This window comes from Cryptotermes secundus, unplaced genomic scaffold (genome assembly GCF_002891405.2).
Source record: "Cryptotermes secundus unplaced genomic scaffold, Csec_1.0 scaffold2833, whole genome shotgun sequence".
Taxonomy (NCBI): Eukaryota; Metazoa; Arthropoda; class Insecta; order Blattodea; family Kalotermitidae; genus Cryptotermes; species Cryptotermes secundus.
The window spans coordinates 108,283-132,062 of NW_019725468.1; the positions used below are offsets into that span (position 1 = coordinate 108,283).

The 23,780-nt window shown below is 44.1% G+C and overlaps 2 protein-coding genes across 2 annotated transcripts in view; one reads left to right on the forward strand and one right to left on the reverse strand.

Annotated features, from left to right (window-relative positions):
• The window catches only part of LOC111863466 (tRNA wybutosine-synthesizing protein 4), a 77,988-nt gene that overhangs the window by 39,759 nt on the left and 14,449 nt on the right, over window positions 1-23,780 (reverse strand). The gene's annotated exons all lie outside the window — the stretch shown is intronic.
• On the forward strand, window positions 8,520-20,177 carry LOC111863467 (mucin-5AC). Its single transcript, XM_023849813.2, has 3 exons — window positions 8,520-9,947; window positions 14,130-14,225; window positions 18,224-20,177. The coding sequence occupies exons 1-3, from the start codon at window positions 9,876-9,878 to the stop codon at window positions 19,997-19,999; spliced, it is 1,944 nt and encodes a 647-aa protein (XP_023705581.1). The 5' UTR covers window positions 8,520-9,875; the 3' UTR covers window positions 20,000-20,177.

The following is a 23,780-nucleotide window of genomic DNA, read 5'->3' on the forward strand; positions in this document are numbered from 1 at the left end:
CGGGAGGGACTTTAAGCCGTGGGTCCCGTGTCGTAGCTTTACGGCACGTAAAATAACCTCATATCTCTAAAGGAGGTCACTGAGCTAAATTCAAGGACATTTCCCGCCCAACAGTAGTCTCTAACGCCTCTGATAGATGGGGAAGCATTATAGATACCGCCAAGCCAGTAGAGGCCGAACTCGCTGGCTCGGTCGGGACTGATGGTACGCACCAATATCGGTAGGGTATAGAGACTGGTAGAATATCATAGAGGGAAGCACAATGGACCAATACTGGTCTCAGTGCATGGGGAAACCCACCCTCTCCAATAACTAACTAACTAAGCACAATACAAACATGAACAGAAGAAGAAAAATATGTCTAGTGAATTTAAGTTCGATTCCCGGCAGAGGCTAGAGACTTGGCTACTCCCCACGACGTCCAGACCGGCTCTGGGGCCCACCCCGCCACCTCGTCAATGCGTACCCGGGGCTCTTTCCTTAGAAGTGAGCCCCACAGGTGCGTGAAGCTCACCACTCACCTCCATCTGGTTCCGAGGTCAACAACGGCGGAGCTACGGTTCCACTTGCCCTAAGTCTTCATGTAACGCGTAATGCTTTCATTAAGCACAGGGACAACTTTACATTTTGGCACTACAGCCCCAGTGGACCTAGGCCTACCTCCATGAACTTCTCCGACATCTTAACTTACTCAGCAATAATTTATGTGCGTGTATGTATATTTTGCCAGTCACAGTGGCCGCGCGGTCTAAGGCATGAACCGTCTTCGCTTTCTCGAACACTAGGATCGTGGGTTTGAATCCCACTCGAGACATGGATGTCTATGCGCGTTTATTCAGTGTTTCTGTTGTCCTGTGTGTAGGTCGCGGCCTCGCGACGGGCTGATCCCCTTTCCAAGGAGTCCTACCGACTGTGTATAGAACAAGAAACTAAAACAGCCAAGGACCAACAAAGTGACGTAGAGCCATAGATATATATAGGTAGATAGACACATTCGTGTATTGTTTCTGTGACTGTAATTGAACATTTACTGTCTAATTCATATACGTTGTCTTGTTTTGTTTTTGTTTGTCTCTTTGCTTTATAATTTCCCCTTGGGCTATTGAGTAAGCATGTAAATAAATAGATAATTTAATTGAGTTATCAACATCGTCATCATGTGTCGATGTGGCCGTACCTAACACGTACCCAGAAGAGGGTCAAGCTATCTAGTGAAGAGAACTTTCTTGTGGGATGTGACTCCGTGCAGTCCCGTAGTTCAACAATGTTTCGGAGGAACATACTGCCTCCATCTTCAGCATTGAAGTGTAACCCAAGCAACTTCCTTCTTCGAATCTGAAGATGGCGAGAAACGTAGGTGAACTTGTACCAGACTACACGGCGTCACATCCAATAGTATAGGCATCGCTGAAAGAGTCTCAAATGTCTGGTGACGCTTTCGGAAGTTACCAGCCACAAAGGAACCATCACAGTCGATACAATGTCATTACATAAAACGTCAATTGATGTTGAGCGGGCAAGGCACATGGCGCAGGTGCCTCAGGGCAAACGGATTCAAATGTTGCGTAACAAAGTAGGGCAGGGCAGGCACCCAACTTTCCCATGGGGCCACCCCCCTCCCTTCAATTGGTGGCAGTCTGCCACGCTACTCACCCCCACCCTGTTCAGCATCCCCCTTCTCGCCCCCTGCTCTCACTGCCAGTGGCGGAATTCACTCGTTCGTCTGCCTTCCGACCAAACACTCCTCTCAGCACTGAGTTCTAAAGACAATGTTTGTAGAGAGAACTACGCAACGAGAAGCGTCACTACACACCGCGCACAGAGGCTAACAAATTCCACTGAAGCACCGCCACGAATAATATGAATTTAGAAGGAAAATGCGGAAAACTATTTTACAGCTAATATTGTAACCGCGGTCTAGTGGTCAGAGTTCCTTACTACAAATCCAAAGGTCCGGGTTCGATTCCCGGAGCTACCAGATTTTCTGAGAAGTAGTGAGTCTGGAAGGGGTCTACTCAGCCTCGTGAGGGTAACCGGGGTTCGTTTTCCGGCAGGGGTAAAAAAATTTTCTCTTCTCCTCAGTGTCAAGATCGGCTCTGAAGCCCATCCAGCCTGGGAGAAAGCGGCAGGGGCGTGAAGCTGATCACTCCTCGTATGCTTTCATGGCATAATGCTTAATGACATAATTAAGTACATGAATAGCCTTACCTTTGCTTTAACGACTGTAGCACTTAAGACATGCAATTAAAATAGATAAAAAAACACTGAAAATGAACCAAAAGGTAAACGTAAATTCATCCCTGTAAGAGGCCGTGGAGACCCATAGCGGTGTGAGACGTCGAGGAGCCCATATTTTCTAGACAACCGCCTCACAGAAGGCGGTGAGGTTGTCAGCCCTACGCACCGACCGCTCACTAACCCTCAGGAAAATTCCTGGTACTCATTTCTGTTAGAGACTGAGTCGACCCCAGGGTACTAGAAGACAGACCGAGATGTCTGAAAGATATAGAGAAATTTGCACCACATCATATGAAGAATACCGTTTTGGACACCGTGTAGTGTGGTAGAACTTCTCCAAAGTTTCGGCCGTCATCTACAGTGTCAATGCAAGGCTACTTGCTTTTTTTTAGCACATTTTCGATCCTGAAGATGGAAGTAGTATGTTCCTCCGAAACGTCAGTAAACTACAGAGGGTCGTGTATCAGAAGAGAGAACGGCACGAGTGCTGAAGGCCAACAGCACCTGCTGTCAAGAAGTAAGAAGGCTCTGTCTAGCCTCGAACCACGGGCGATCCACCACTGACCTGTGTTGGCTCTTCCATCCTGCAGTACAGGAATGGCAAAGGACATGCCTTCACTGGCTACCCCCACCACCATTTCGTCCACTGTGGGAACCCAGAGCGCTCAGTGTTCTCACACACAATGCGGCAGACTGCCTACCCACTTCCCCTACACACCCACTACAGCAACTCCTCCCTCCACAACGTCATGTCAACGATATCACTTCATGTCGCCCCCCCCCATTTCCAGAATCGGTATTTTGGATCGGAGGCACTCACCGGGGTGACTTGAAGAATATTATCTTCTAGGAATGCCTCCATCTTCGGGATAGAAGAGTAAACCAAGCAAGAAACCAAAAACAAGCTGGCATTCCTCCGAAACGTCGATCGACTTCTACACATTGTTACATCCTAGTTAATAGTGACCTTCGAATTCATATTCTGTCTTTTTCTCCGCTTGTGTTTCTGTGCTGAGATGAGAAATTCACACAAAATGTTACCTGGAAAAAAAAATGTAAAGCTGTCCCTGTAACGGGCCGTGAAGGCCCATACGGTTGTGAGACGTCGAGGCTCCCATATTTTCTAGATAATCGGCTCACAGATGGCGGTGAGGTTGTTAGCCTCACGCGCCGGCGACAATTTACCACACAGAAGATTGCTGGTACTCATTTTTGTTGGAGTTGACCACAGGGCCATAATGCGGCTGAAAGAATTAGGTCAATTGAAAAATCCAGTGACATCGGGAATCGAACATGCGACCTTCTGGAAAACGTCTATGGAAGAAAATACTATACAGACATAAGCGTATTTTGGAGGTCTCGACTTCATGTCTCGGACCAGACAGCGGCCAAGAGACTGATGGTTAATATCAACAGGAAATTAAAACAGCAATATCAATTATCCACACTATGAGCTAGAAAATCTTAATTTGGGCGTGGGATGCCTCAAGTTGAAGCGGTCATCATCGTGGTGGAACACAAGTAAAACACGAAGCCCATATACTGTACGAAGCAGGCTACGTCATACGCTGTGTAGGCAACCTTACGGAACGGCACTGATACCATGGATCATCAAAACCTCTAAACCATTTCTCGATTTTACGAAAGCAAGCAAAATCGTGACCACGTAGGAGAAAAATCGTCGCAAAGACACCGCACACACTTTCTCATACACGATTAGCCTTGACTTAGTTACCATGGAAACGAAATCAATTGTTCCTCGCGTCATCATTCTCTGTTGCTGAATGCCGAACAACAACGAAATCCGTGTGACCGACATACTGTGTTTCGGCCTCCCAGTGCGCGTCCCGGTGTTTATCTGAAAATACTGCCTATGCAGCTTTATTTAGGGACATGGTCCTCAGAAATTGCGGATTTCGAGAAAATCGCCGTTTTCTAATTTGTGGATCGCATGGAGCTGGTAAGTACAGATTCATCTGGCACCAACCTATGACGGATCACTCATGGAGCTGAGCCCTTCTTGAGAAGCCAAATTTGCAGCTACTCAAGAATTTCCCAGCATTTTATGAAACTCGAAGGTCCATTACCATGTTCACAAGAGCCCTCCACTGGTCTCTATCCTGAGCCAGATCAGTCCAATCCATACCATCCCATCCTATCTCTCTAAGATCTACATTAATACTGTCCACCCACCTACGTCTTGGCCTTCCTACTAATATCCTACATGCATTCCTCTCCTTCACCATTCGAGCTACATGCCCTGCCCATCTCATCCTCCTTGACTTGATCACTCTAATTATACTTGGAGAAGAGCACAAGTTACGAAGCTCCTCATTATGTAGTTTTCTCCAACCTCCTGTCACTTCATCTCTCTTCGGTCCGAATATTCTCAACACCCTGTCCTCAAACATCCTCAGTCTGTGTTCCTCCCTTAATGTCAGAGACAAAGTTTCACACCCATACAGAACCACAGGTAAAATTACCTATGACAGATAAACTCCTAAATAATGAACACGAATAAAATTCAGGTGCTGCCGAGGCGAGCATACGTACATACATACATAGGCCTCATATAGACCTACAGACGACATAGAAAAAATACTTCTTTATAATCAGGGGGCTGATAACGTGGAAATTCGCAAACGTCTCGACATGAATAATTTTATCTGCTACTTACGTGACAAGGCAAAAATATTCTCTACCTCTGTTCTTGACTATGTTGTTCGAATGATATGTCAAGAAATGTCACGTGCTGTCACGTAAAGCAGTTTCTCTCTCTCTCTCCCCCTCCTTTCTTCCTGTACGGGTCGAAAATTTCTGTCATTTAGCCCTTGTTGGGCTATCCATATTTCGCCGCGTCTCGTAAAATTTGACTTAGGTCAAAAGTAAAGTTGTCCCTGTAAAATAAAGGGGGTAAAGCTATCTCAGTTACAGGCAGTGGAGGCCCATAGAGGTGTGAGAGGCCGAGGCTCCAACAGAAGGTGGTGAGGTTGTGCTTAATTAATCAGGCATCACGCAGTGAAAACATATGGGGGAGTGGAGGTGTAGAACCACCATCTTTGACCTCGGCACCAGATGGAGGTGAGTGGTCTGCTTCACGCCCCTGTTAATGTACCCCGGGGGAAATCGCACCCGGAACCTATTGGACAGCAGGCTATGTAGGCCCCAGAGCAGGTCTGGGTGCTGTGGAGAAGAAAAGAATCTTACCCCTGCCGTCCAGCCCGTAGCCTGTCACTATACTGACTGAGCTATCCCGACTGACTTAATAGAAGGTAAAGTTGCCTCTTCAAAAAGTGCATGACGCAACTTGCAAACACATTGAAGAACTTCTATGAATAGGAACCGGGTCAAGGTCACTCTGTTCATTTCCATGGATCAATTACTATGACTCGTTATCTGTGTATACTTGGTTTACGTACAGAGTGCCAGACAGTAAAACTGTCACATCTTCGTCCGAAGTTACGAGAACACTGACGTCCTACTAACTGAACGCACATCTGATAATCCTTGACCAATCCCTCACAACAGAAACATTAAGCTGTATTTCATCAGCTTGTACTTTGGTATGCTATGAGGACACGCCAGATTATATTGTAATATTCGTATGGAGGTGGGTTAGAATACCTCCACCGTGGCCCTTCGAGTCGTTGGTGACCAAAAGCTGGTCCGGTTCCTGGGGGCGACCCCGTCACTGGGGGACACGAAAACCGAGACCTGGTCCTCCAGGTTGGGGGTTGGACGCAAGGCTGACGACCTTGCTCTGTAAAAACATTACTGTCGCGAAATCCAAATAAGTGGGGGGAACGTGGTATTGTAGTTGGTTGAGGCACTATGCTACAGGCTGGGGGGTAGCGGGTTCAAGTCTCGATGAGGTGGATATTTCCAATTTACCTAATCCTTCCAGCCCTGGGGTCGACTCAGCTTCTAACAGAAATGAGTACCTGGAATCTTTTTGGGGCTAAAGGGTGGCCGGAGCGTAAGGGTGACAACCTAACCGCCATCTATGAGCCGACTGTCTAGAAAATGTGAGAGCTTCGACGTCTCACAACCCTATGGGCCTCCACGGCCTGTTACAGGGATAGCTTTACCTTAATCCAAATAAATGAAAACCGGATGCAATATCAGAGCCCTCTAAGGAAGGCTGTGCCTCGAAAAGGGCTGTTTTGCTAATGATGATGAATTTAGATGTACGCAACTCCCCAAATAATGTAAAGAACGTAAATGAACGCAGGAAACTCACAGCCTCGTACTACTGCTCATCATGACCAAGAGACCACATCCTCTGTCCTATTCAAGCCCACTCACGAATATACTCGTTTCCAGTTCTGTTTGGTTTTTCTTGCCAACATGTAACGCGTTCTTTGAGCATCTGAATTTTCGTTCCCTTTCGAAGTACGTAATTTCACACATTATTAGTCATCATCATCAAACCTGTGTGGACATATGGCATTCAACTATGGGGCTCTGCTTCGAACACCAACATTGCCATCTTTGAGCGATTTCAGTCTAAAGCTCTGCGTCTGCTAACGGACGCCCCTTGGTATGTCCCCANCACCCACACAAATATTTAAGTTGGAAAGATATTTAAATTTTATTACCAGCCAAAATTGAGAAAATAACAAGAAAAATAATAGTGGTTTAAAAGGCATGGTAACACTCTGTTGTTCGGAGAGAGAACGACGTTTCGGAAGAGCACATTCTCCAAATTCTGGATTGAAAATGAAGCCAAACAAGGAACCAGCATAAGCAGACAACAAGCTAAGCTTTTCGACACTGAAGATGACATGTTTCGCCGAAACTTCGGAGTCTCTCCGAATTATACGGCGTCACAACGCAGAAGACCGTAACCTTCAGTCGCCGTAGTGAGGGCCTCAAACCCAGCAACAGGGGCCTACATTGTAAAAGTTGTGACCTGCAAAAAGAGGTAAAATGAAATGTAAATTTGTCCCCGATATTAATTAAACACCGTGGCGTGAAGACATATCTCTATACTTGACATAAGTGAGTGGCCAGCTTCACGCCCCGGCCTCTTTGCTCCTATACTCACTCGAGAGCAGGTTTCGTGGGCCCGTGAAGGAAAGTCTTTTCCTTGATGGGAATCAAACTGTGATTCTTCAATTGCTCAGCCGGTAATCTAGTTGTTATACCGACTGAGCTATTCCGGCTCCACATGTGAAAAAGTTAAATATTTAATTTCTGCAGACTGCACGGTGATTTCTTTTCCTCTCGCTTCCGGATATCAGAACATAAGGTAAAAAATAGCACCGCCATGAAGACGTGTGGGGGGTGAATATACACAGAACTACGCATTCTTGACCTTGGCAACAGATGGAGGTGAGTGGTCAGCTTCACGCCCCAGGCTCTTTAACCTCGAGGAAAGAGCACCCGGTACCCACTGGATAGACCCCAGAACCGGTCTGGACGACGTGCAGATGAGAAAATTCTTGACCGTACCGGGACTTGAACTCCAAACCCCCCGGTCATCCAGCCCGTAGCTAGTTAGTCGCTATACCAATTGAGCGATCACGGCTCACAACAACAACAACAACAACAACAACAACAACAACAACAACAACAACAACAACACCAAGCTATAACATTTCGCTTTCTTAATTTCAATACTTCAAAATACCGTACAAGGCTGCACATATGGGGAACCTCTATTTTTCCAATGAGAAAACTAGAAAAAAAATTGTATTTTTTGTCAAAATTGAATATGTAATTTAGTTCTGAGGGTTGTAAGCAAAAATACGTAAAAAATAGACTATTAAGACACATTAAATTGAAAATACCTTAAGTATAATTATAGGTATTTCCACAAATACGGTTATAATTAGTAATCGGCTTTCTATTCTAGCTAATGCCGCAATTCTGCAGTGCCGCGAATGTTACGCGTTCTTTCAGTGCTTCAGAGTAGTGGCGACGAGGGGGAAGGGGCATTTAAATGTCCATCAAACTCCCCCAACCCGTTCCCTCTGAAGAACAAAGTTATACACACGACTAACATGCGACACGACACCGAAGCTTTTCGGAACTCTTAAAAATATTTTTTCCCACGTTTTAAAATATTCCCAGGTGATCCTATGCCTCTGTTCCCTTTCTTTCTTTTCTTGTTTTGTCGTAGAAGGGAGCACAGTGATATCCTCTCCCTCCGTTCTCCCCCACTCATTCCTACCTTCCCCTTCACCTGCTTCAAAACAATGCCTGCCCCTTCACTTCCCCTATCAACATTCCTATACACATAAAACTTTTACAGTACGAATTCCCATGGTTCCCACACACACACACTCTCTCCCACTGCTCTGCACACGCATACACACGCGTTGTGCGTGGACTGGTATAGTTACGCACAAGTTCCCCCACCGCTGCTACTTCAGCTGCTGACTTGTTACGGGAACTGTCAGAAGGTTGGTGGGGGGAGGTGACGGGAAAGGATATTCCTCAATTGTTAAGGCGATCTGCTGCTATCAGTTCCTGATGGACTTCCGCACGACGCAGACTACAATATCCGTCTTCACCAGACGCTGAGTACGTGATGTGTCGTGAAGTGTGACAACGGTGAGAACTATATTAAACTGTGCCAATTAAACTACTGACACTGGTGATTTTACAACAAAAAGATAACGTAAGAATAACGCGATGGATTTTCTTAAAATATGGGCTGAAATTTCCGTGCTTCTTGGTCTACACATGCGCAAAGTGCTGTAAAATGAAAGTGTAGTGGAGGTTTGTTAATTTAAACGTTAAGTTGATGTGTTCAGTGCGAGAAAGAATGCGGGTACACCCAGATGGATGAACTGCCATTTCCCTGCGAATTTCCGCGTTTACTGGACTACAACATGTGAAATGAGGCACAAAGTGAAGGAACAATTCAGTTTGTGAATTTAAATATTGAACTCCTTCAATTAACAAGATACAAATATGAAAAGATTCACAAGAACTGACTGAAAACTGTGTTATGGGATAACGGATGTGTAATTATAGTGATTTCAATACTGAAAATGATAGTTTAGAATAGGAATATAAATTGACTCCGAAAAATAGAGTGTCATTTCCCAATAAACTTCAACACAATAAGAACTGGAAATCATTCACTGGCTTACACAGGCGTACTGTGATGCAAAATGAAAGCCTAATTAATTATATTAATTTAAATACTTAAACTTGTATACTTACAACGCGTAACAATGCAAAAAAAAATACTAGGCATAATAAACTGTTAGTTTCCGATGGACTTTCGTGAAAGGTGGACTGAAATTTTTTTATTTACTGATCACAAACTTGTAATATGGCGTAAAATTGAAGTATATCGACGAAAAAGTTCATATTTTATCCGTTCCAGTATCGAGTAACATAAAAAAATACATCGTATAAAATTATCCATAAAAAGAAATCACTTCCCGATGAATTTTTGTGGAATACTGACTGGAACTGTATGATATGTCACAAAATACAGCTACTGTGAGAAAGACATTAAATTCTGTCAATATATGAATTTAAATCAGTGAAGAAGAATAAGAATAAATTAATGTGATGCTGTGAACATTTTAAAATTGTAATTAACGATGAGACAGTTTGCGACATCACAGCCTGTAAGAAGTAGGTGATTGGTGTTCGTTTTAATTACTGTTTTCATCATGCCTATCAGTGAGGACGAATATGACCACAAACCCCAGCACCATGGGATGTCCAAGGCGGAGCAGAGGAGGGTAAGTACAATTCGTTCTTCCTTACAACTTCATGGATCAAAACAAAAAACAAACTCCGTGGTTCTAGTCCGCAAGCGAACTATACCGACCGAGCGACCGCCGCTTGTCGGCGAAGTTAGTACCAACTTTTGCGGATAGAGGGTGTCGCGTGGTCAGCGCAACGAATGCCCACGGCCGTTAATTTCGGTTTTCTAGACCAGAGCCGCTATTTCCTTCAAATAGCTCCTCAATTATCCTCACGAGGGTGAGTGGACCCCGTTCCAGACCCACTACTTCTCAGAAAATCTGGTAGAGCCGGGGACTCTGGATCTGTAGCCAGGAACTCTTAACTACTAGACCACAGGCACTAACTTCGCCGACAAGCGGCGGTCGCTCGGTCGGTATAGTTCGCTTGCGGACTAAAACCACGGAGTTTGTTTTGAACACTCGCGTACGCGGTGGATAGAGTAACAAACCCCCACGTACAGTTAGGTATAGTTAGCCAACGCCATTTCGGACAAGAACAGAGTTTGAATTGCAGTATTTTCTGGGACACAGCTACAGGCTTTACTTCCCACAAGACAGTGCCGTAGTCACTGCTGTGATATGAATAATATTCTATGTGTAAAACACCGTGAGTGTGCGGTGTCGGTAGATAGTGACACGAATCGTGACATCATAATTTGAGAGTTACTGGATTCTGTTTTAAACACACAATGCGATAACTATATGACATGTTCCGGGTGATATTCTGAGGAGAATATTTGGACCGAAGAGAGATGAAGTGACAGGAGGTTGTTGAAAACTGCATAATGACGAGCTTCATAACTTGTACTCTTCTCCAAGTATAATTAGAATGATCAAATCAAGAATGGGATGGGTAGGGCATGTAGCATGAATGGGGAGAACAGGAATGCATATAGGATATTGGCGGGAAAGCCAGATGGAAAGGGACTACTGGGAAGACCAAGACGTAGGTGAGTGAATAATATTAAAGGGATCTTAGAGAGATAGGTTAGGGTGATATGGACTGGATTGATCTGGCTAAGGAGAGAGGCCAGCTGAGGGCTTTTGTGAACACAGTAATGAACCTTCGAGTTCCATAAAATGCTGGGAAGTTCTTGGAGAAGCTGCACAATTGGAGGCTTCTCAAGAAGGGCACGGCTCCATGAGGTCAATTAGATCGGCCACTATTTTTGGCCAATCTCAATTCTGTCTGCTATTTCCCCTCCACTGGCCAGTGATTACAATTGAGGGAAGGTCATATTGTTGTTTACAACAGGTCTACAACTAAAAACCTACATTGTAAACAATATGATCGTCCACAATTGTAAACACTGGCCAGTTGAGGGGCAATAGCAGAGCGAGTTGAGAGTGACTACATTAAGGACTACCTGATGATGGCCAAAAATCGTGGCCGAAAACGTAATAGTAGAAAGTGTATAGTTATCATAAAATGACTCGTACATTGCGGGACTGAAACAGAATATAATATTCTACACACAAAATGAAGCTAAAATACAATATTAATACAATGAGAACCAAAATCGCCAAACCGGAGATCTCGCTGAACACGCAGGGACTTTTCTTTTGTTAAGGTTGCCTGCTCATGGTAAGCTAAACATGTGAATGTTTCGGAGGGATACGAGCCAGAATCACGAGGACTGACCATGTTATGTCTGTAGCAGTCCATTCATTCACTCATGGAGCTGATCCCTTCTTGAGAAGCCGCCAATTGTGCATCTATTCAAGACCTTCCCAACATTTTATGGAACCCGAAGGTTCATTACCGTGTTCACAAGAGCCCTCCATTGGTATCTATCCTGAGCCAGATCAATCCAGTCCATACCATCCCATTCTATCTTTCTAAGATACATTTTAATATTGTCCACCCACCTACGTCTTGGTCTTCCTAGTTGTCTCTTTCCATCTGGCTTTCCCAGCAATATCCTACATGCATTCCTCTTCTCTCCCTTTCGTGCTACATGCCCTTCTCATCTCATTCTCCTTGACTTTATCATTCTAATTATACTTGGAGTACAAGATATGAAGCTCCTCATTATGCAGATTCATTTCCTCCCTACGAACAGACATATATATATATATATACACACCAGTACAAGGAATATTCTTGGGTGTAAAGGACGGCCGGCGCGTAGGGCTGACAATGTTACCGCCATCTGTGAGCCGACTGTCTAGAAAATGTGGGAATCTCAACATCTCACAAACTTATGGGCCTCCACGGCCTGTTACAGGGATACCTTTACTTGCTTTATATACATATATGTGTGTGTGTGTAATTCTCGTGATTAAATTACTGCTTTAACTGACCGCTGGTAAACCATTCATGGAACGGGACCAGTCTGAAGTGCTGGCTGATTGGGTGTTACATGCCGACACTGGATTACTTTGTTTTGCAGCAGCCTAACTGCAGGGGCTATTTGCTACAGACAACACAATAAAAGAATTAAGAAAGATCTGCATTACAAATTACTAAACTGCTTGTGGAATTAAGCGAACAGTTGCTTTTTCCAAAAGTTGGGAGAGGGGCGAAAAATGCTTTCAGAATTTTGGTCGGAAACCCTGAACAGAAGAAACCATATGGAGATCGAGGCTTAATGGAATGATAATATTAAAAAATTATAGAGCAATAGGGCGCGAGGATGTTGACTGTATGAGGTGGCTCAAAATTGGGTTCAAACACTTTGACCAAGTAACGTATTTTCCGGGCTATAAAAGATAGGGAACTTTTATATAGCTGCAAAACTACGAGTATTAGCCTCATGGAGTTGATTCATTAATAGTGCCTCGTAACACAGATAAAGACATCTCGTTACTTAACATCACAAAATGTTCAATTCATTCAACTGTGGCAAGTTCATATGAAGGAGTCCCTTAATGAAAAGGCAATAAAAAAGGTAAAATTGTCCCTGTGAAGACGCAACGGCGCAGCGGAGGTGTAGCTCTACCATTCTTGACCTCGGAACTAAATAGAGGTGAGTGGCCAGCTTCACGTCCCGGCAGATTTACCGCGGGTACCCATTCGATAGGAGGCTGGGTGGGCTCCTGAACAGATCTGGACGACATGCACAGAAAAATTCTTGACCCTACCGTGACTCGAACTCCGACCCCTCTGTCGTCTAGCCCGTTTCCAGTCGCTATACCGACTGCGCTGTCCAGGCATAAAGATGAAAATACAAGAAACGGTAATTTTGCCTTCTTCCAAATTCCTCTTTCCAGTTCATAATATCCATCAACCATTGTTTGATTCGATGCTATGTAGTCCGGATACTGACAGCGTCATAACAACACAACATAAATAACAAGTACGTAATAGCAGTTGGTGAAGTGCACAAACTGCAAAGCCCCTCATGCAATTTTCTTTATCATCTTCCTCCCCCTTCTCCTTCGCCTCTTTGGTCCAGGTATTCTGCCCTGTACTCTGTTCTCAGGCACCCTCAATATACTGTCACGTGTATGAGTGTGACTATAGACGGAGTTTTATTGAGCTCTTACAGATCCGTGAGTACAAGTTATAACCGTTTCACTAATCCACCACACACTTAAGCCTTCTCAGCCTGTTTTGTCTTCACCGGTCGTTGTCTGATAACGGCTACCAACGGCGGATGCTCCCTTCCTCTGGGTTCCCGAACTATCTCCGTGCCTCAGCTACCAGCTTCTAGCAGCAACAGCTCACAACGACCGAACTGCAGCAGTCCTCTGACTGACTGACTGCTCACCAATTCACTGTCTCGCTTATAACATCTCGGCACTGACCGTTTAGAAAACACCGTTCCTCTACTGCAGTGCAATTGTTGCTTAGCGGTGGCATGACGTATTCCACTGTTGCTTGCGCAGCCATCGGCATGGACCACGCGGAAAACCACTCCTTTGTTGCTGTTTAATGGACATTACTTAGCAAAGGGTCTACACACCACAATATGATTTTCCCTTAGGGCGAGTGACGAAGTGTTATATCAAGGCGTCTGATAATTAAAAAGTGGAAAAGTTTTCATAAATATTGCCAAAACTTCCCAATACCCCGCTAACATCATAATGTTACATTCTAGTTATAAAGTGTTTAAATACTGGTTCAATATGGCAATTAAATAACAAGATATTTTAGAGACGGATGTACCCGTCATTGTATGGGAATGACTTAACTGTACCTAATAAGGAGTTACTGTTGTTGTTGCTGTGCAGAGCAATAAGCCGATCATGGAGAAGAGGAGGAGAGCGCGAATCAACCACTGTCTGAACGAGCTGAAGGCCCTCATCTTGGACGCCATGAAGAAGGACGTAAGTTACATCCCTGTTAACTCTCTATTACGTTAATGCCACGCTGTCGTGTCGTGTTCCGAAAATACACATTTCCCGCGTTCCTATTTCCAAAACCTGTCTGTATTGCGTTACTAGTTTCCATATTATTTTCCACACCACGTCACCAGATTCCATGCCGTACGTATGAACAAAATAGACCCTGCTTCCAAATCTTGCCGCAGTTCCAAAATCCTACCTCCGACTATACTGCACATGACAAAACTGTGGCAAAACTGGTGCCAGACAAAAATCCGGAATTTCCAGATTCTGCCAACATTCTTACTTACTTACTCACTTACATACTCATGGAGCTGAGCCCTTCTGGAGGAACCGCCAATTCTGCAGCTACTCAAGAATTTCCCAGCATTTTATGGAGCTCTAAGGTTCATTGCAGTGTTCACAAGAGCTCCATTGGTCCCTATCCTGAGCCAGATCTATCCAATCCATACCATCCCATCCTGTCTCTCTAAGATCCATTCTAATATTGTCCACCCACCTACGCCTTGATCTTCCCTGTGGTCTCTTACCTTCTGGCTTTCCCACCAATATCCTACACGCATTCCTCGTCTCCCCCATTCGTGCTACAGGCCCTGCCCACCCCACCCTTCTTGACTTGAGATCATTTTAATTTACTTGGAGAAGAGTACAAGTTATGAAGCTCCTCATTATGCAGTTTTCTCCAACCTCCTGTCACTTCATCCCTCTTTGGTCCAAATATTCTCCTCAACACCCTGTTCTCAAACATCCTTAGTCTATGTTCCTCCCTTAATGTCAGTGACAAAGTTTCTCACCCATACAGAACCACAGGCAAAATTATAGTTCTGTATATTCTAATTTTCAAACAAGCAGACATCAAATTCTTCCATCAAAACACATCACATTAAGACAGATGAGGTCATTTGATTTTTTTCAACCGACCTAATCCTTCCAGCCGCACTATGGCCCTAGGGTCGACTCAGACTCTTAATACAAATGAGTACCAGGAATATTCTTGGGATGTAAAGGGCGGCCGGCGCGTAAGGCTGACAACCTCACCGCCATCTGTGAGCCGAATGAGGGGACCTCGACGTCTCAGAACCCTATTGGCCTCCACGGCCCTTACAGCGCGATAGTTTTACATTTTTTATATTTATTAAGGACATCGCAAGGAACTTAGTCTACATAACGTCGAATAATTGGATGACGGTGAAAAAATATAATTTTAAATGACGCCAAAGGAAGCGTACTGACGCGAATACTCCGTCATCTGTGGAGGGGCCGAAAGAAACAAAAACCCTTGGCAAAGTTTCGAACCGAATAACTGTTAGGAGCCTTACCGCTTCAGCTGATGTCCCGAGTTTCGTGTAACAGCGCGGGGACAGTCGGTAGTTCCACTGTTTCTCTGGGAAGGGCGACGTTTTAAAGTCATGTAAATGAAGAAAAAAAACGCCTGAATCGGTTTAGTGACGTACGAGAGTGTTTTGTTTCCTACCGCCACATGCTGTGGGGTTCCCATGCGAACAGAAGGGTGATGATATGTTCCCACGGCCGTTCCCTTGTGAAATACCGCCAGACGCTTCCTCGGCCAGCATCACATGGAACAGGAGGAGGAAAGGTGACCTTATGGCTGGGGAGGTCGTTGGCTACCGGAGTCGATTTTCATAATTATGGGGAAGGCTAGCATTTGAACAATGGAACATTCTGATGCCAGTTTATCATCTGTTACTGCGTAAATTAAAGTAGCGTGACTACCATCACAGTATCAACAAACACGTAACAACTTAACGCGGGTCTCACGTCAATAACCGGGGGGGGGGNCACAGTCATTCTACAGTACATGTGGACAAACTTGTGAGCTACATGCGGTTCTTTGGAACCCTTAGCGCCCCCCCCCCACTTTTAGACTTGGGTTGGTTTATAGAAGCTCTATTTAGACACCACAACTAGGATCCTGCATTCGGCATATGCGAGCAGGAGGGGGGGGGGTCACTGCCTGTCTGTCAATTTTAAAACGACTTGATTTTCATTTATAAACAAATCTACTTTTTTTTTTGTAAGATTATAGTCCTCAGGTATGTAATAGCTTGTATTTTTTTTGGATGCACTCTGAAAAGCCAGTTAAGCCCAAGAAAACTGAGATTTCACACTTTCTTGATACAAGAGTCTCTTTTTATGCATGTCTGCAGGTCATTTGGAGGGTCTATTAAAACATCTCCACCCGTCTCTGTACATCGAACAACTTGAGAACTACTCAACACATTTTCATGAAACTGTCGCATATTTGCTCAAAGCAAGAACTGTGGAGCCAGATAAACAGTCGTTGCTAGAGAACGGTTCGGTAAACACGATCCCGTAACAATGAATATGTATGTCACAATGGAGGTACTATTGGAATAGGCGTTTTCTACTTGGTCCGTGCAAAGACTTATAAGGGAAACAACAGGGGCAACATAAAGCAACAGCCAGATAGGGTCCAATGTTAGGGTTCGCGCATTTAATGCCACACTGCTGGCTAGAAGTCAGTTTGCATCCAGAAGGTCCTGCGACCGACCAACTCGACCAAGGTTTTCCGTGGTTTTCCTCGGTCCTAGAGCAAATGCTGAGTTGGTACCAAATTTCCACGTTACACTGCATGCCTCACATGCAGCCCTCCCATTGTTAACATCAAAATTTCGCCCTAATATAGCCCTCCCAACGTTAGAAAAAATTTTACTATAATGCACCCCTTCCAGCGTCATAAAAATATATTATATAAAAAAATCCGATTATATGCTCTACCTATACCAGGACAAGCGGGCACTGCCCGGGAACCTTCAAAATCGAAGATATAGTTTCTTACCCCCCCCCCACAATGTAGTGTCTCTCACTACCACCCTCCACTTCTTTTTCTTCTTCTACATCCAATTAAGTTCTGTATGGTAGCCTGTGAAGGTAGGACCTGAGCACGTGAAGCTGTAGAATCTCTACTGTTAGAAACCGTTACCAGGGAACAGTTGGTGGAGACACAGCAAGTAGGAAAAAGCTTAGTGAATGCTGTGGTGATTTGTGAAGATTAGCGGTGGCGCTGTAATTACTTGTAGTTCTGAGTCACATGTATAAGTGGTCAACAAATACAATATTCAGTCTAAAACCCTGTCAAGAGTCACTCCATAACATATGACAATACTGGGTTTAATTAAAATCTGTTGACATATTCCAGTCTTTAACATAGAAAAATCAACAGACACATAATAATTTACATGAGGCCAGGGTAGCCTGTACCTGGCACAAGAACTAAACCTGGAACAACTCAGATACAAAGCAAGGGCCCTAGTCACTCGACTGTGACCAATGCTTCAACAGATTTGCAATATCCATACAAGTAATGCATATTACTGTGACCCCATACGTAACATAATGCATCTGTACACACAGTCATCACCTACAAGGGCAGGAACTAAACTTAAGCAAAATTATTTTAACTGTATATAATTTTTTTCATTCATTGTATCCAAAATGTTTAAATTTAAATATGTTCCCCACAGTAAATGCCAGTTTACATATGGCCAGCACAGTATACTTTCATTCCATTTCATATCAGAATAGTGAAAACATGTAAAAAGATAAAATTCTCCCTTTGCATAACTGATTAACCACTACACCATGAAGAAGTATGGGGGAGTGGAGGTTTAGATATACGTTTTCTTGACCTCGGCACCAGTTGGAGGTGAGCAGTCAGCTTCATGCCCTGATCGCTTTACCCCAAGTACCCACTGGATGGACCTCAGAGCTGGTCTGCATGACACGGAGAAGAAAAAATTCTTGATCCCACCAGGTACTGAACTCCAACCCCTTTGTTGTCCAGCCCATAGGCAGATGCTATACCGACTGAGCTATCCTTACTCACTGAAAACATGACGTAAATTAATACAAAGACAATTTGTACTTTGTTACTTCCCTTTTCTTGCATCATAATTAACATGCAAATAATGAAGTATTTTTTTAATGAACTGTTGCAGCCAGCACGCCATTCCAAGTTGGAGAAAGCTGATATTCTTGAGATGACGGTGAAACATCTACAGACTATACAGCGCCAGCAATTAGCTGTGGCTGTGGCAACAGACCCTACAGTACTACACAAATTCAAGACTGGTTTCAACGAATGTGCCAGCGAGGTCAGTCGCTACATCAGCCGCATAGAAGGTGTCGAACCAGCAGTAAAACAGCGCCTGGTAGCGCACCTTTCCAGCTGTGTTTCAGGACTCCAACAGCTGTCCCCTTTCACTTTCGGGGGCAGCACTGCAATTAGCAGTACTATTGGCAGTGTGTTTCCTACAATGGGGGTGTCGACTGCACTCCACTTGCCTCTCCAGCAGGGACCAAATACGCCATCCAGTACAACAAACCTACAAACTATACTACCACAGATCCCAACTGGAGACGTCAATAACAATCATCACAACTCTGGAACGAGGCTGCAGATGACAGGTGGCTTACAACTCATCCCAAGTCGCCTCCCAACAGGAGAACTTGCTCTCCTACTCCCTCACAGTGGTCAGCTTCCTGGAAATGTTTTACCATTTTTCCCACCTCTAGCAGCAACACAAGGAACAACCTCTACTACTTCGACAACATTTGCGGCTACATCAGCACTGATCAACACAGAAAACGTAGGCCCCAGCTCAACAGTTACCAGTGGCAGTATTGACCGATCCCATCCGAGTGCGTTTACGGCTGTTGCAAGATCTCAAAGCCCAACACCTGCCCAGAATCCATCCAAGAGTCCATCATGTTTGCCACACGATGCCTGTTCATCAAGAGTACGATCAGGAAGCCCACCCCTACTCAGTCCTACCTCCTCTGTCTCGAGCTGCGACACGACAGATACATATCCTAGTCCAAACACGCCCCCACCACCATCAGTGCAGCCATCTCTGGTGAATTCTCAACACATCCAAAACCAGACACAACCATATCCAACAACTGTGAACACAAATCAGTTTAAAATTCCTCTCGGAAGTCCATCATCAGGTTTCAAAGTCTTTCAGTTTCCTGGAACGGAAACTCTGAAACCACCAGCATCACCACAACAGCAGCCTCTGGTGACTTCAACATCATCCCCTGCTGTGGACGCTCCTGGGAAACTGAAACTTCCACTGCAGACCACAGACTCAATGTCATCAACCGGAATTTTAGGGACTGTCACTGAAGTTAAGTTTGCATTCAAAACAGTACCAGTGCCAGCAGAAGAGTCATTGTCTGCCATTCCGACTGCCAGTGTTTTTCCGACAGTATCTTCATCAAATCCTACTTTCCGCCACAGTCTTCCTGTCACGCTGTCGACACCAGTTGATCAGTGTCTGTCAGTAGTGACGGCAATCCCTGGAACTACAACTTTTGTTGAAGGACATCATATTGCAGTAACCAAGAATCCTCCATTAGACTTCTCCGTCAAGAAGGAAGACTTCCACAGTACCTCCACACAAACACCCACTTCCAACAAGAGACAACTGCCGGCAAGTTTCGGTGCAAGTGAGTGTCCAAGTGACCTTGTATCGCATTCATTCCCATCGCCAGACAAGATGCTCAGGTTGTCATTTAATGTGCAAAATGAGGTACTCCACAAATCAAACACCAACACAGGCACTCAAGGTTTGTTGAAATGCTCAGAATCGAAGAGTCACCTCTCAGTGGTTGTAGAAGATCTCTCAAACAAGCCATCCACATCGACAGATGCCGTTACAACTACATCTGCAGCTCAAACAGGCAATAAGGACATGTGGCGCCCCTGGTGATAATCATGAGAACTTGAACCAATTTGAAAGGTGCTCACCTGCAAGAATTCCAATACCCACTCTGTCTTTCAGTAAATATAATGTAATATACATATCCAACAAAGCTGTGATGCAGTTCATAGAAATGTACATTCCAAAGATGTATTAATCTCCATGAATTAAAAAAATTATATAAGTATGGACTCTTGATGAATTAATTCTTGTATTAGTTGAGAATGGTGTTTTAACTGTGGAAATATATAACAATTAAGTAAAAGGTATATAAGCATATACTGACAGATTCTTAGGTTTTTTTATTGCTAGTGGGGTGGGACTAAGTCCCTTGTACTGCGGCCACTTCTGGCCTATTTTACCAGCCCCAGATGATAGGTGAGGGTGAAAGTGGAGCAATTGGTGGAATGAAGATTGGCAGGGTAAACCGAAGTACTCAGAGAAAACCTGCCCCAGCGCCACTTTGTCAACCACAAATCAAACTTGACCAGACCCGGGATCGAACCAGGGCCGCCGCGGTGGGAAGCCAGCGACTAACCGCTTAAGCTATGGCGCAGCTGATTCTTAGGTTACTGAACCCTTTGACTGCCAAGCCCCACCATAAAGTTGCCTCTGGATAAATGCAGCTGAACAGAAAACCCTAAAATACTTCCTTTGAAACAGGTATAGGTCATATGGAAGCCAGTTCTTTCCTCTAAACATCAGTACATTGTACTTGATACAATCTGTTAATAAAAATGCTGTATTAAAGTGGGTAACAATGAGCTGATCTCTTTGGCTGTGACAGTCTTATTCAAGTATCTTGAAACAACCGGACATGTTGGTGGCATTCAGAGGGTTCCTGATAAGCTTTACTGATATACACCCATCACAGGACAGTTTGTAATAACACTAATATCTGTATTTTGTATTTCCACTACATGTTTCAGTTCTAGTGAACTGTCGTCAGTCAGGTGGACAGCCAACACAAACTGCAAGGCTCGCCTCTAAGATAAATAAGTACCAGGAACCTTCCTGGGGGTAAAGGGTGGCTGAGATGTAAGGCTGACAACCTCATCACCATCTGTGAGCTGACTGTCTGCAAAATGTGGGAACCTCAACCTCTCACAACCCTATGGGCTCCACAGCCTGTTACAGGGTTAGCTTTACCTTAACAGCCATTGTATCAGTTAATATTACACAGTGTAGAATCCTTCAAGAAAAGTTTTGCTATTGAGGTGGAAAAGATATTTTCTACTGTTCTGGAAGCCAAAATTTTATTGTCATGATAACTGAAATCTTCCTGCTGCACCATTTGAATCCAATGCACAACCTCATATCTGAGTTCCATAAATATTTATATACAGGTGTTAGTAGCCCAAACTACATAATATTGAATGGTAGGATGGTTAATGAATAATGAATCGGAAAGGAAGTTGCAACAGCCTAATAACTTAACAACTAAAGTATTATCCTGACATCTGCTTCGATGGGCTGACAAAAACCATGGAACAGTGTAGCCACGAAATGGTATCCTAGCCAAAATTTGTACTGGTCATCATCTATGTATAAGTAGATGTGCTCCCACTTAGCCAACTTCATCAGTCCGTTTATTAGAGATCTATGTTAATATCGTCCAACCCTTATTTGGGGCACAAGGTAGCACAGTTGGTTCAGGCACTATGCTACAAGCCTGAAGGTCATGGATTCAATTCCTGATGAGGACACTGGATTTTTAAATTTACCTAATCCTTCCAGCCACACTACAGCCCTGAGGTTGACTCAGGCTCAAAACAGAAATGAGTACCAGGGTAAAGGGTGGACGACACATAAGGCTGACAACCTTACCGCCATCTGTGAGCTAATTGTCTATAAAATGTGGGGGCTTCAACCTCTCACAACTCTATGGGTTTCCACAGCCTGTTACGGGGATAGCTTTACCTTTGTACCAATGTATATTTAGGTCTCCCAGGTTGTCTCTTTCCTTGAGGTTTCTTGACTGGAACTGTGTACACATTTCTCATGTTAAAGTCTACAGACAACATTCACTCCACGCTCTCATCATAATCAGTCTAATATTAGGCAGGAAACAAGTAAAGTTCAGGCAGTACTAACTAGGCTATGGGATGAGTGACCAGAGAATCGAGGCTCAATTTTCAGCAGGAAATAGTGATTCTTCTCTTCACCCCTGCATCTGGATAGGTTATGGCACCTACCCACACCCCTGTCCAGTAAGTACTGGAGGGGCTGCTTCCATAAAGGTAGAGGCAGCTGGGGAGAAAGCTGACCACTAATCTGCAGTTAGAGCTGAGGGCCAGAATACATCAATAACTTCTTTCCATGTCTTCATGGAGTTAATTCCAGGGACAAGGTTAATAACGAGCACTTGCATATAATTTTAAAATAATTATTGATGTATCTTGTCTTAATGCGGTCTAACCTTGAACTTATCCAGGTAGCCATTTTCAGTTACTTAATTGCTCTTCAAAGGCCACAGAGTTGTATCTGTTTTATTCACTTAACGTCGCACAGATAAACCATCAGAAATCAGTTAAACAGATCTATAACTCTGGACAAAAATAAAGTTCATATAAAGAAAGCAGTCTTTTGGGATTTGGCACCGTGTATATGTGGTGTTAACCAACGTTTCGGAGGAACGTATCGCCTCCATCTTCAGGGTAGAAGAAAAAATGTAAGAAATCTGGAAGCAAAGAGACCGTGAGAACCGGTAAAACCAGACTGCTGCTTTTACCGGTTCTCACGGTCTCTTCGCTTGCAGATTTATTATATTTTTCTTCCACCTTGAAGATGGAGGCGATACGTTCCTCCGAAACGTCGGTTAACACCACATATACACGGTGCCAAATCCCAAAAGACTGCTTTCTTCATAGTCACCGCCGTGAAAGCCTCAAATCTTACAAAGTTCATGTAGTTTGTGATTCACAGAATTGATTTTGTCAACACTTCCATCTGTCTACTATTGCCACAAAACACCTTTATAACAAAAGTCAAATGCACAACACTTCCTGTTCTCAGCAAGAACCCTCAAATGCTTTCCATTTTAATCAGCATCTAATGAATGGAAAAATTTTCCATGTTCTCATGCCAAGTGTTGATTGAATTCTATGTTCTTAGATATTTATTTTCTACTGGACAGAAGTCAGTTTCTAATCACTTAAAGTGGAAATCAATAAACTAATTCTCCATTGTCTTTTTTTTATTGGTAGTGGGGTGGGACTAAGTCCCTTGTACTGCAGCCATTTCTGGCCTATTTACCAGCCCCAGATGATAGGTGAGGGTGATTGTGGAGCAATCTGTGGAATGAAGACTGGCACAGGAAACCGAAGTACTCAGAGAAAACCTGCCCCAGCGCCACTTTGTCCACCACAAATCCCACCTGACAAGACCCAGGATTGAACCCGGGCCGCCGCGGTGGGAAGCCAGTGACTAGCCACTTGAGCTATGGTGCGGCCTCCATTATGTCTTGATGGCATGATGCTTAAGTTTCCTTTTCCCCTGCTGCCAACGCATGACAATATTTTTCTCCTCTCTACAGCACAGACTGGCTGTGGGACTGGACGTGACGCTCACCTCCCACCTCCATATAGTGCTGAAGTCAAGAATAATGGAGCAGCATATCTAGCGAGACAAACCAAGCATTATGCGATGAAAATTATGACATTGTGCTTTGTGACATGAACCAAACAGGTGCATAGCAGACACTTTTCAGTATGTGACTAAGCTGGTAAAAATATGTCAATAATAAAAGCAAATATAAATACCATGTGGTAAAAATCTCATCAAAATCATA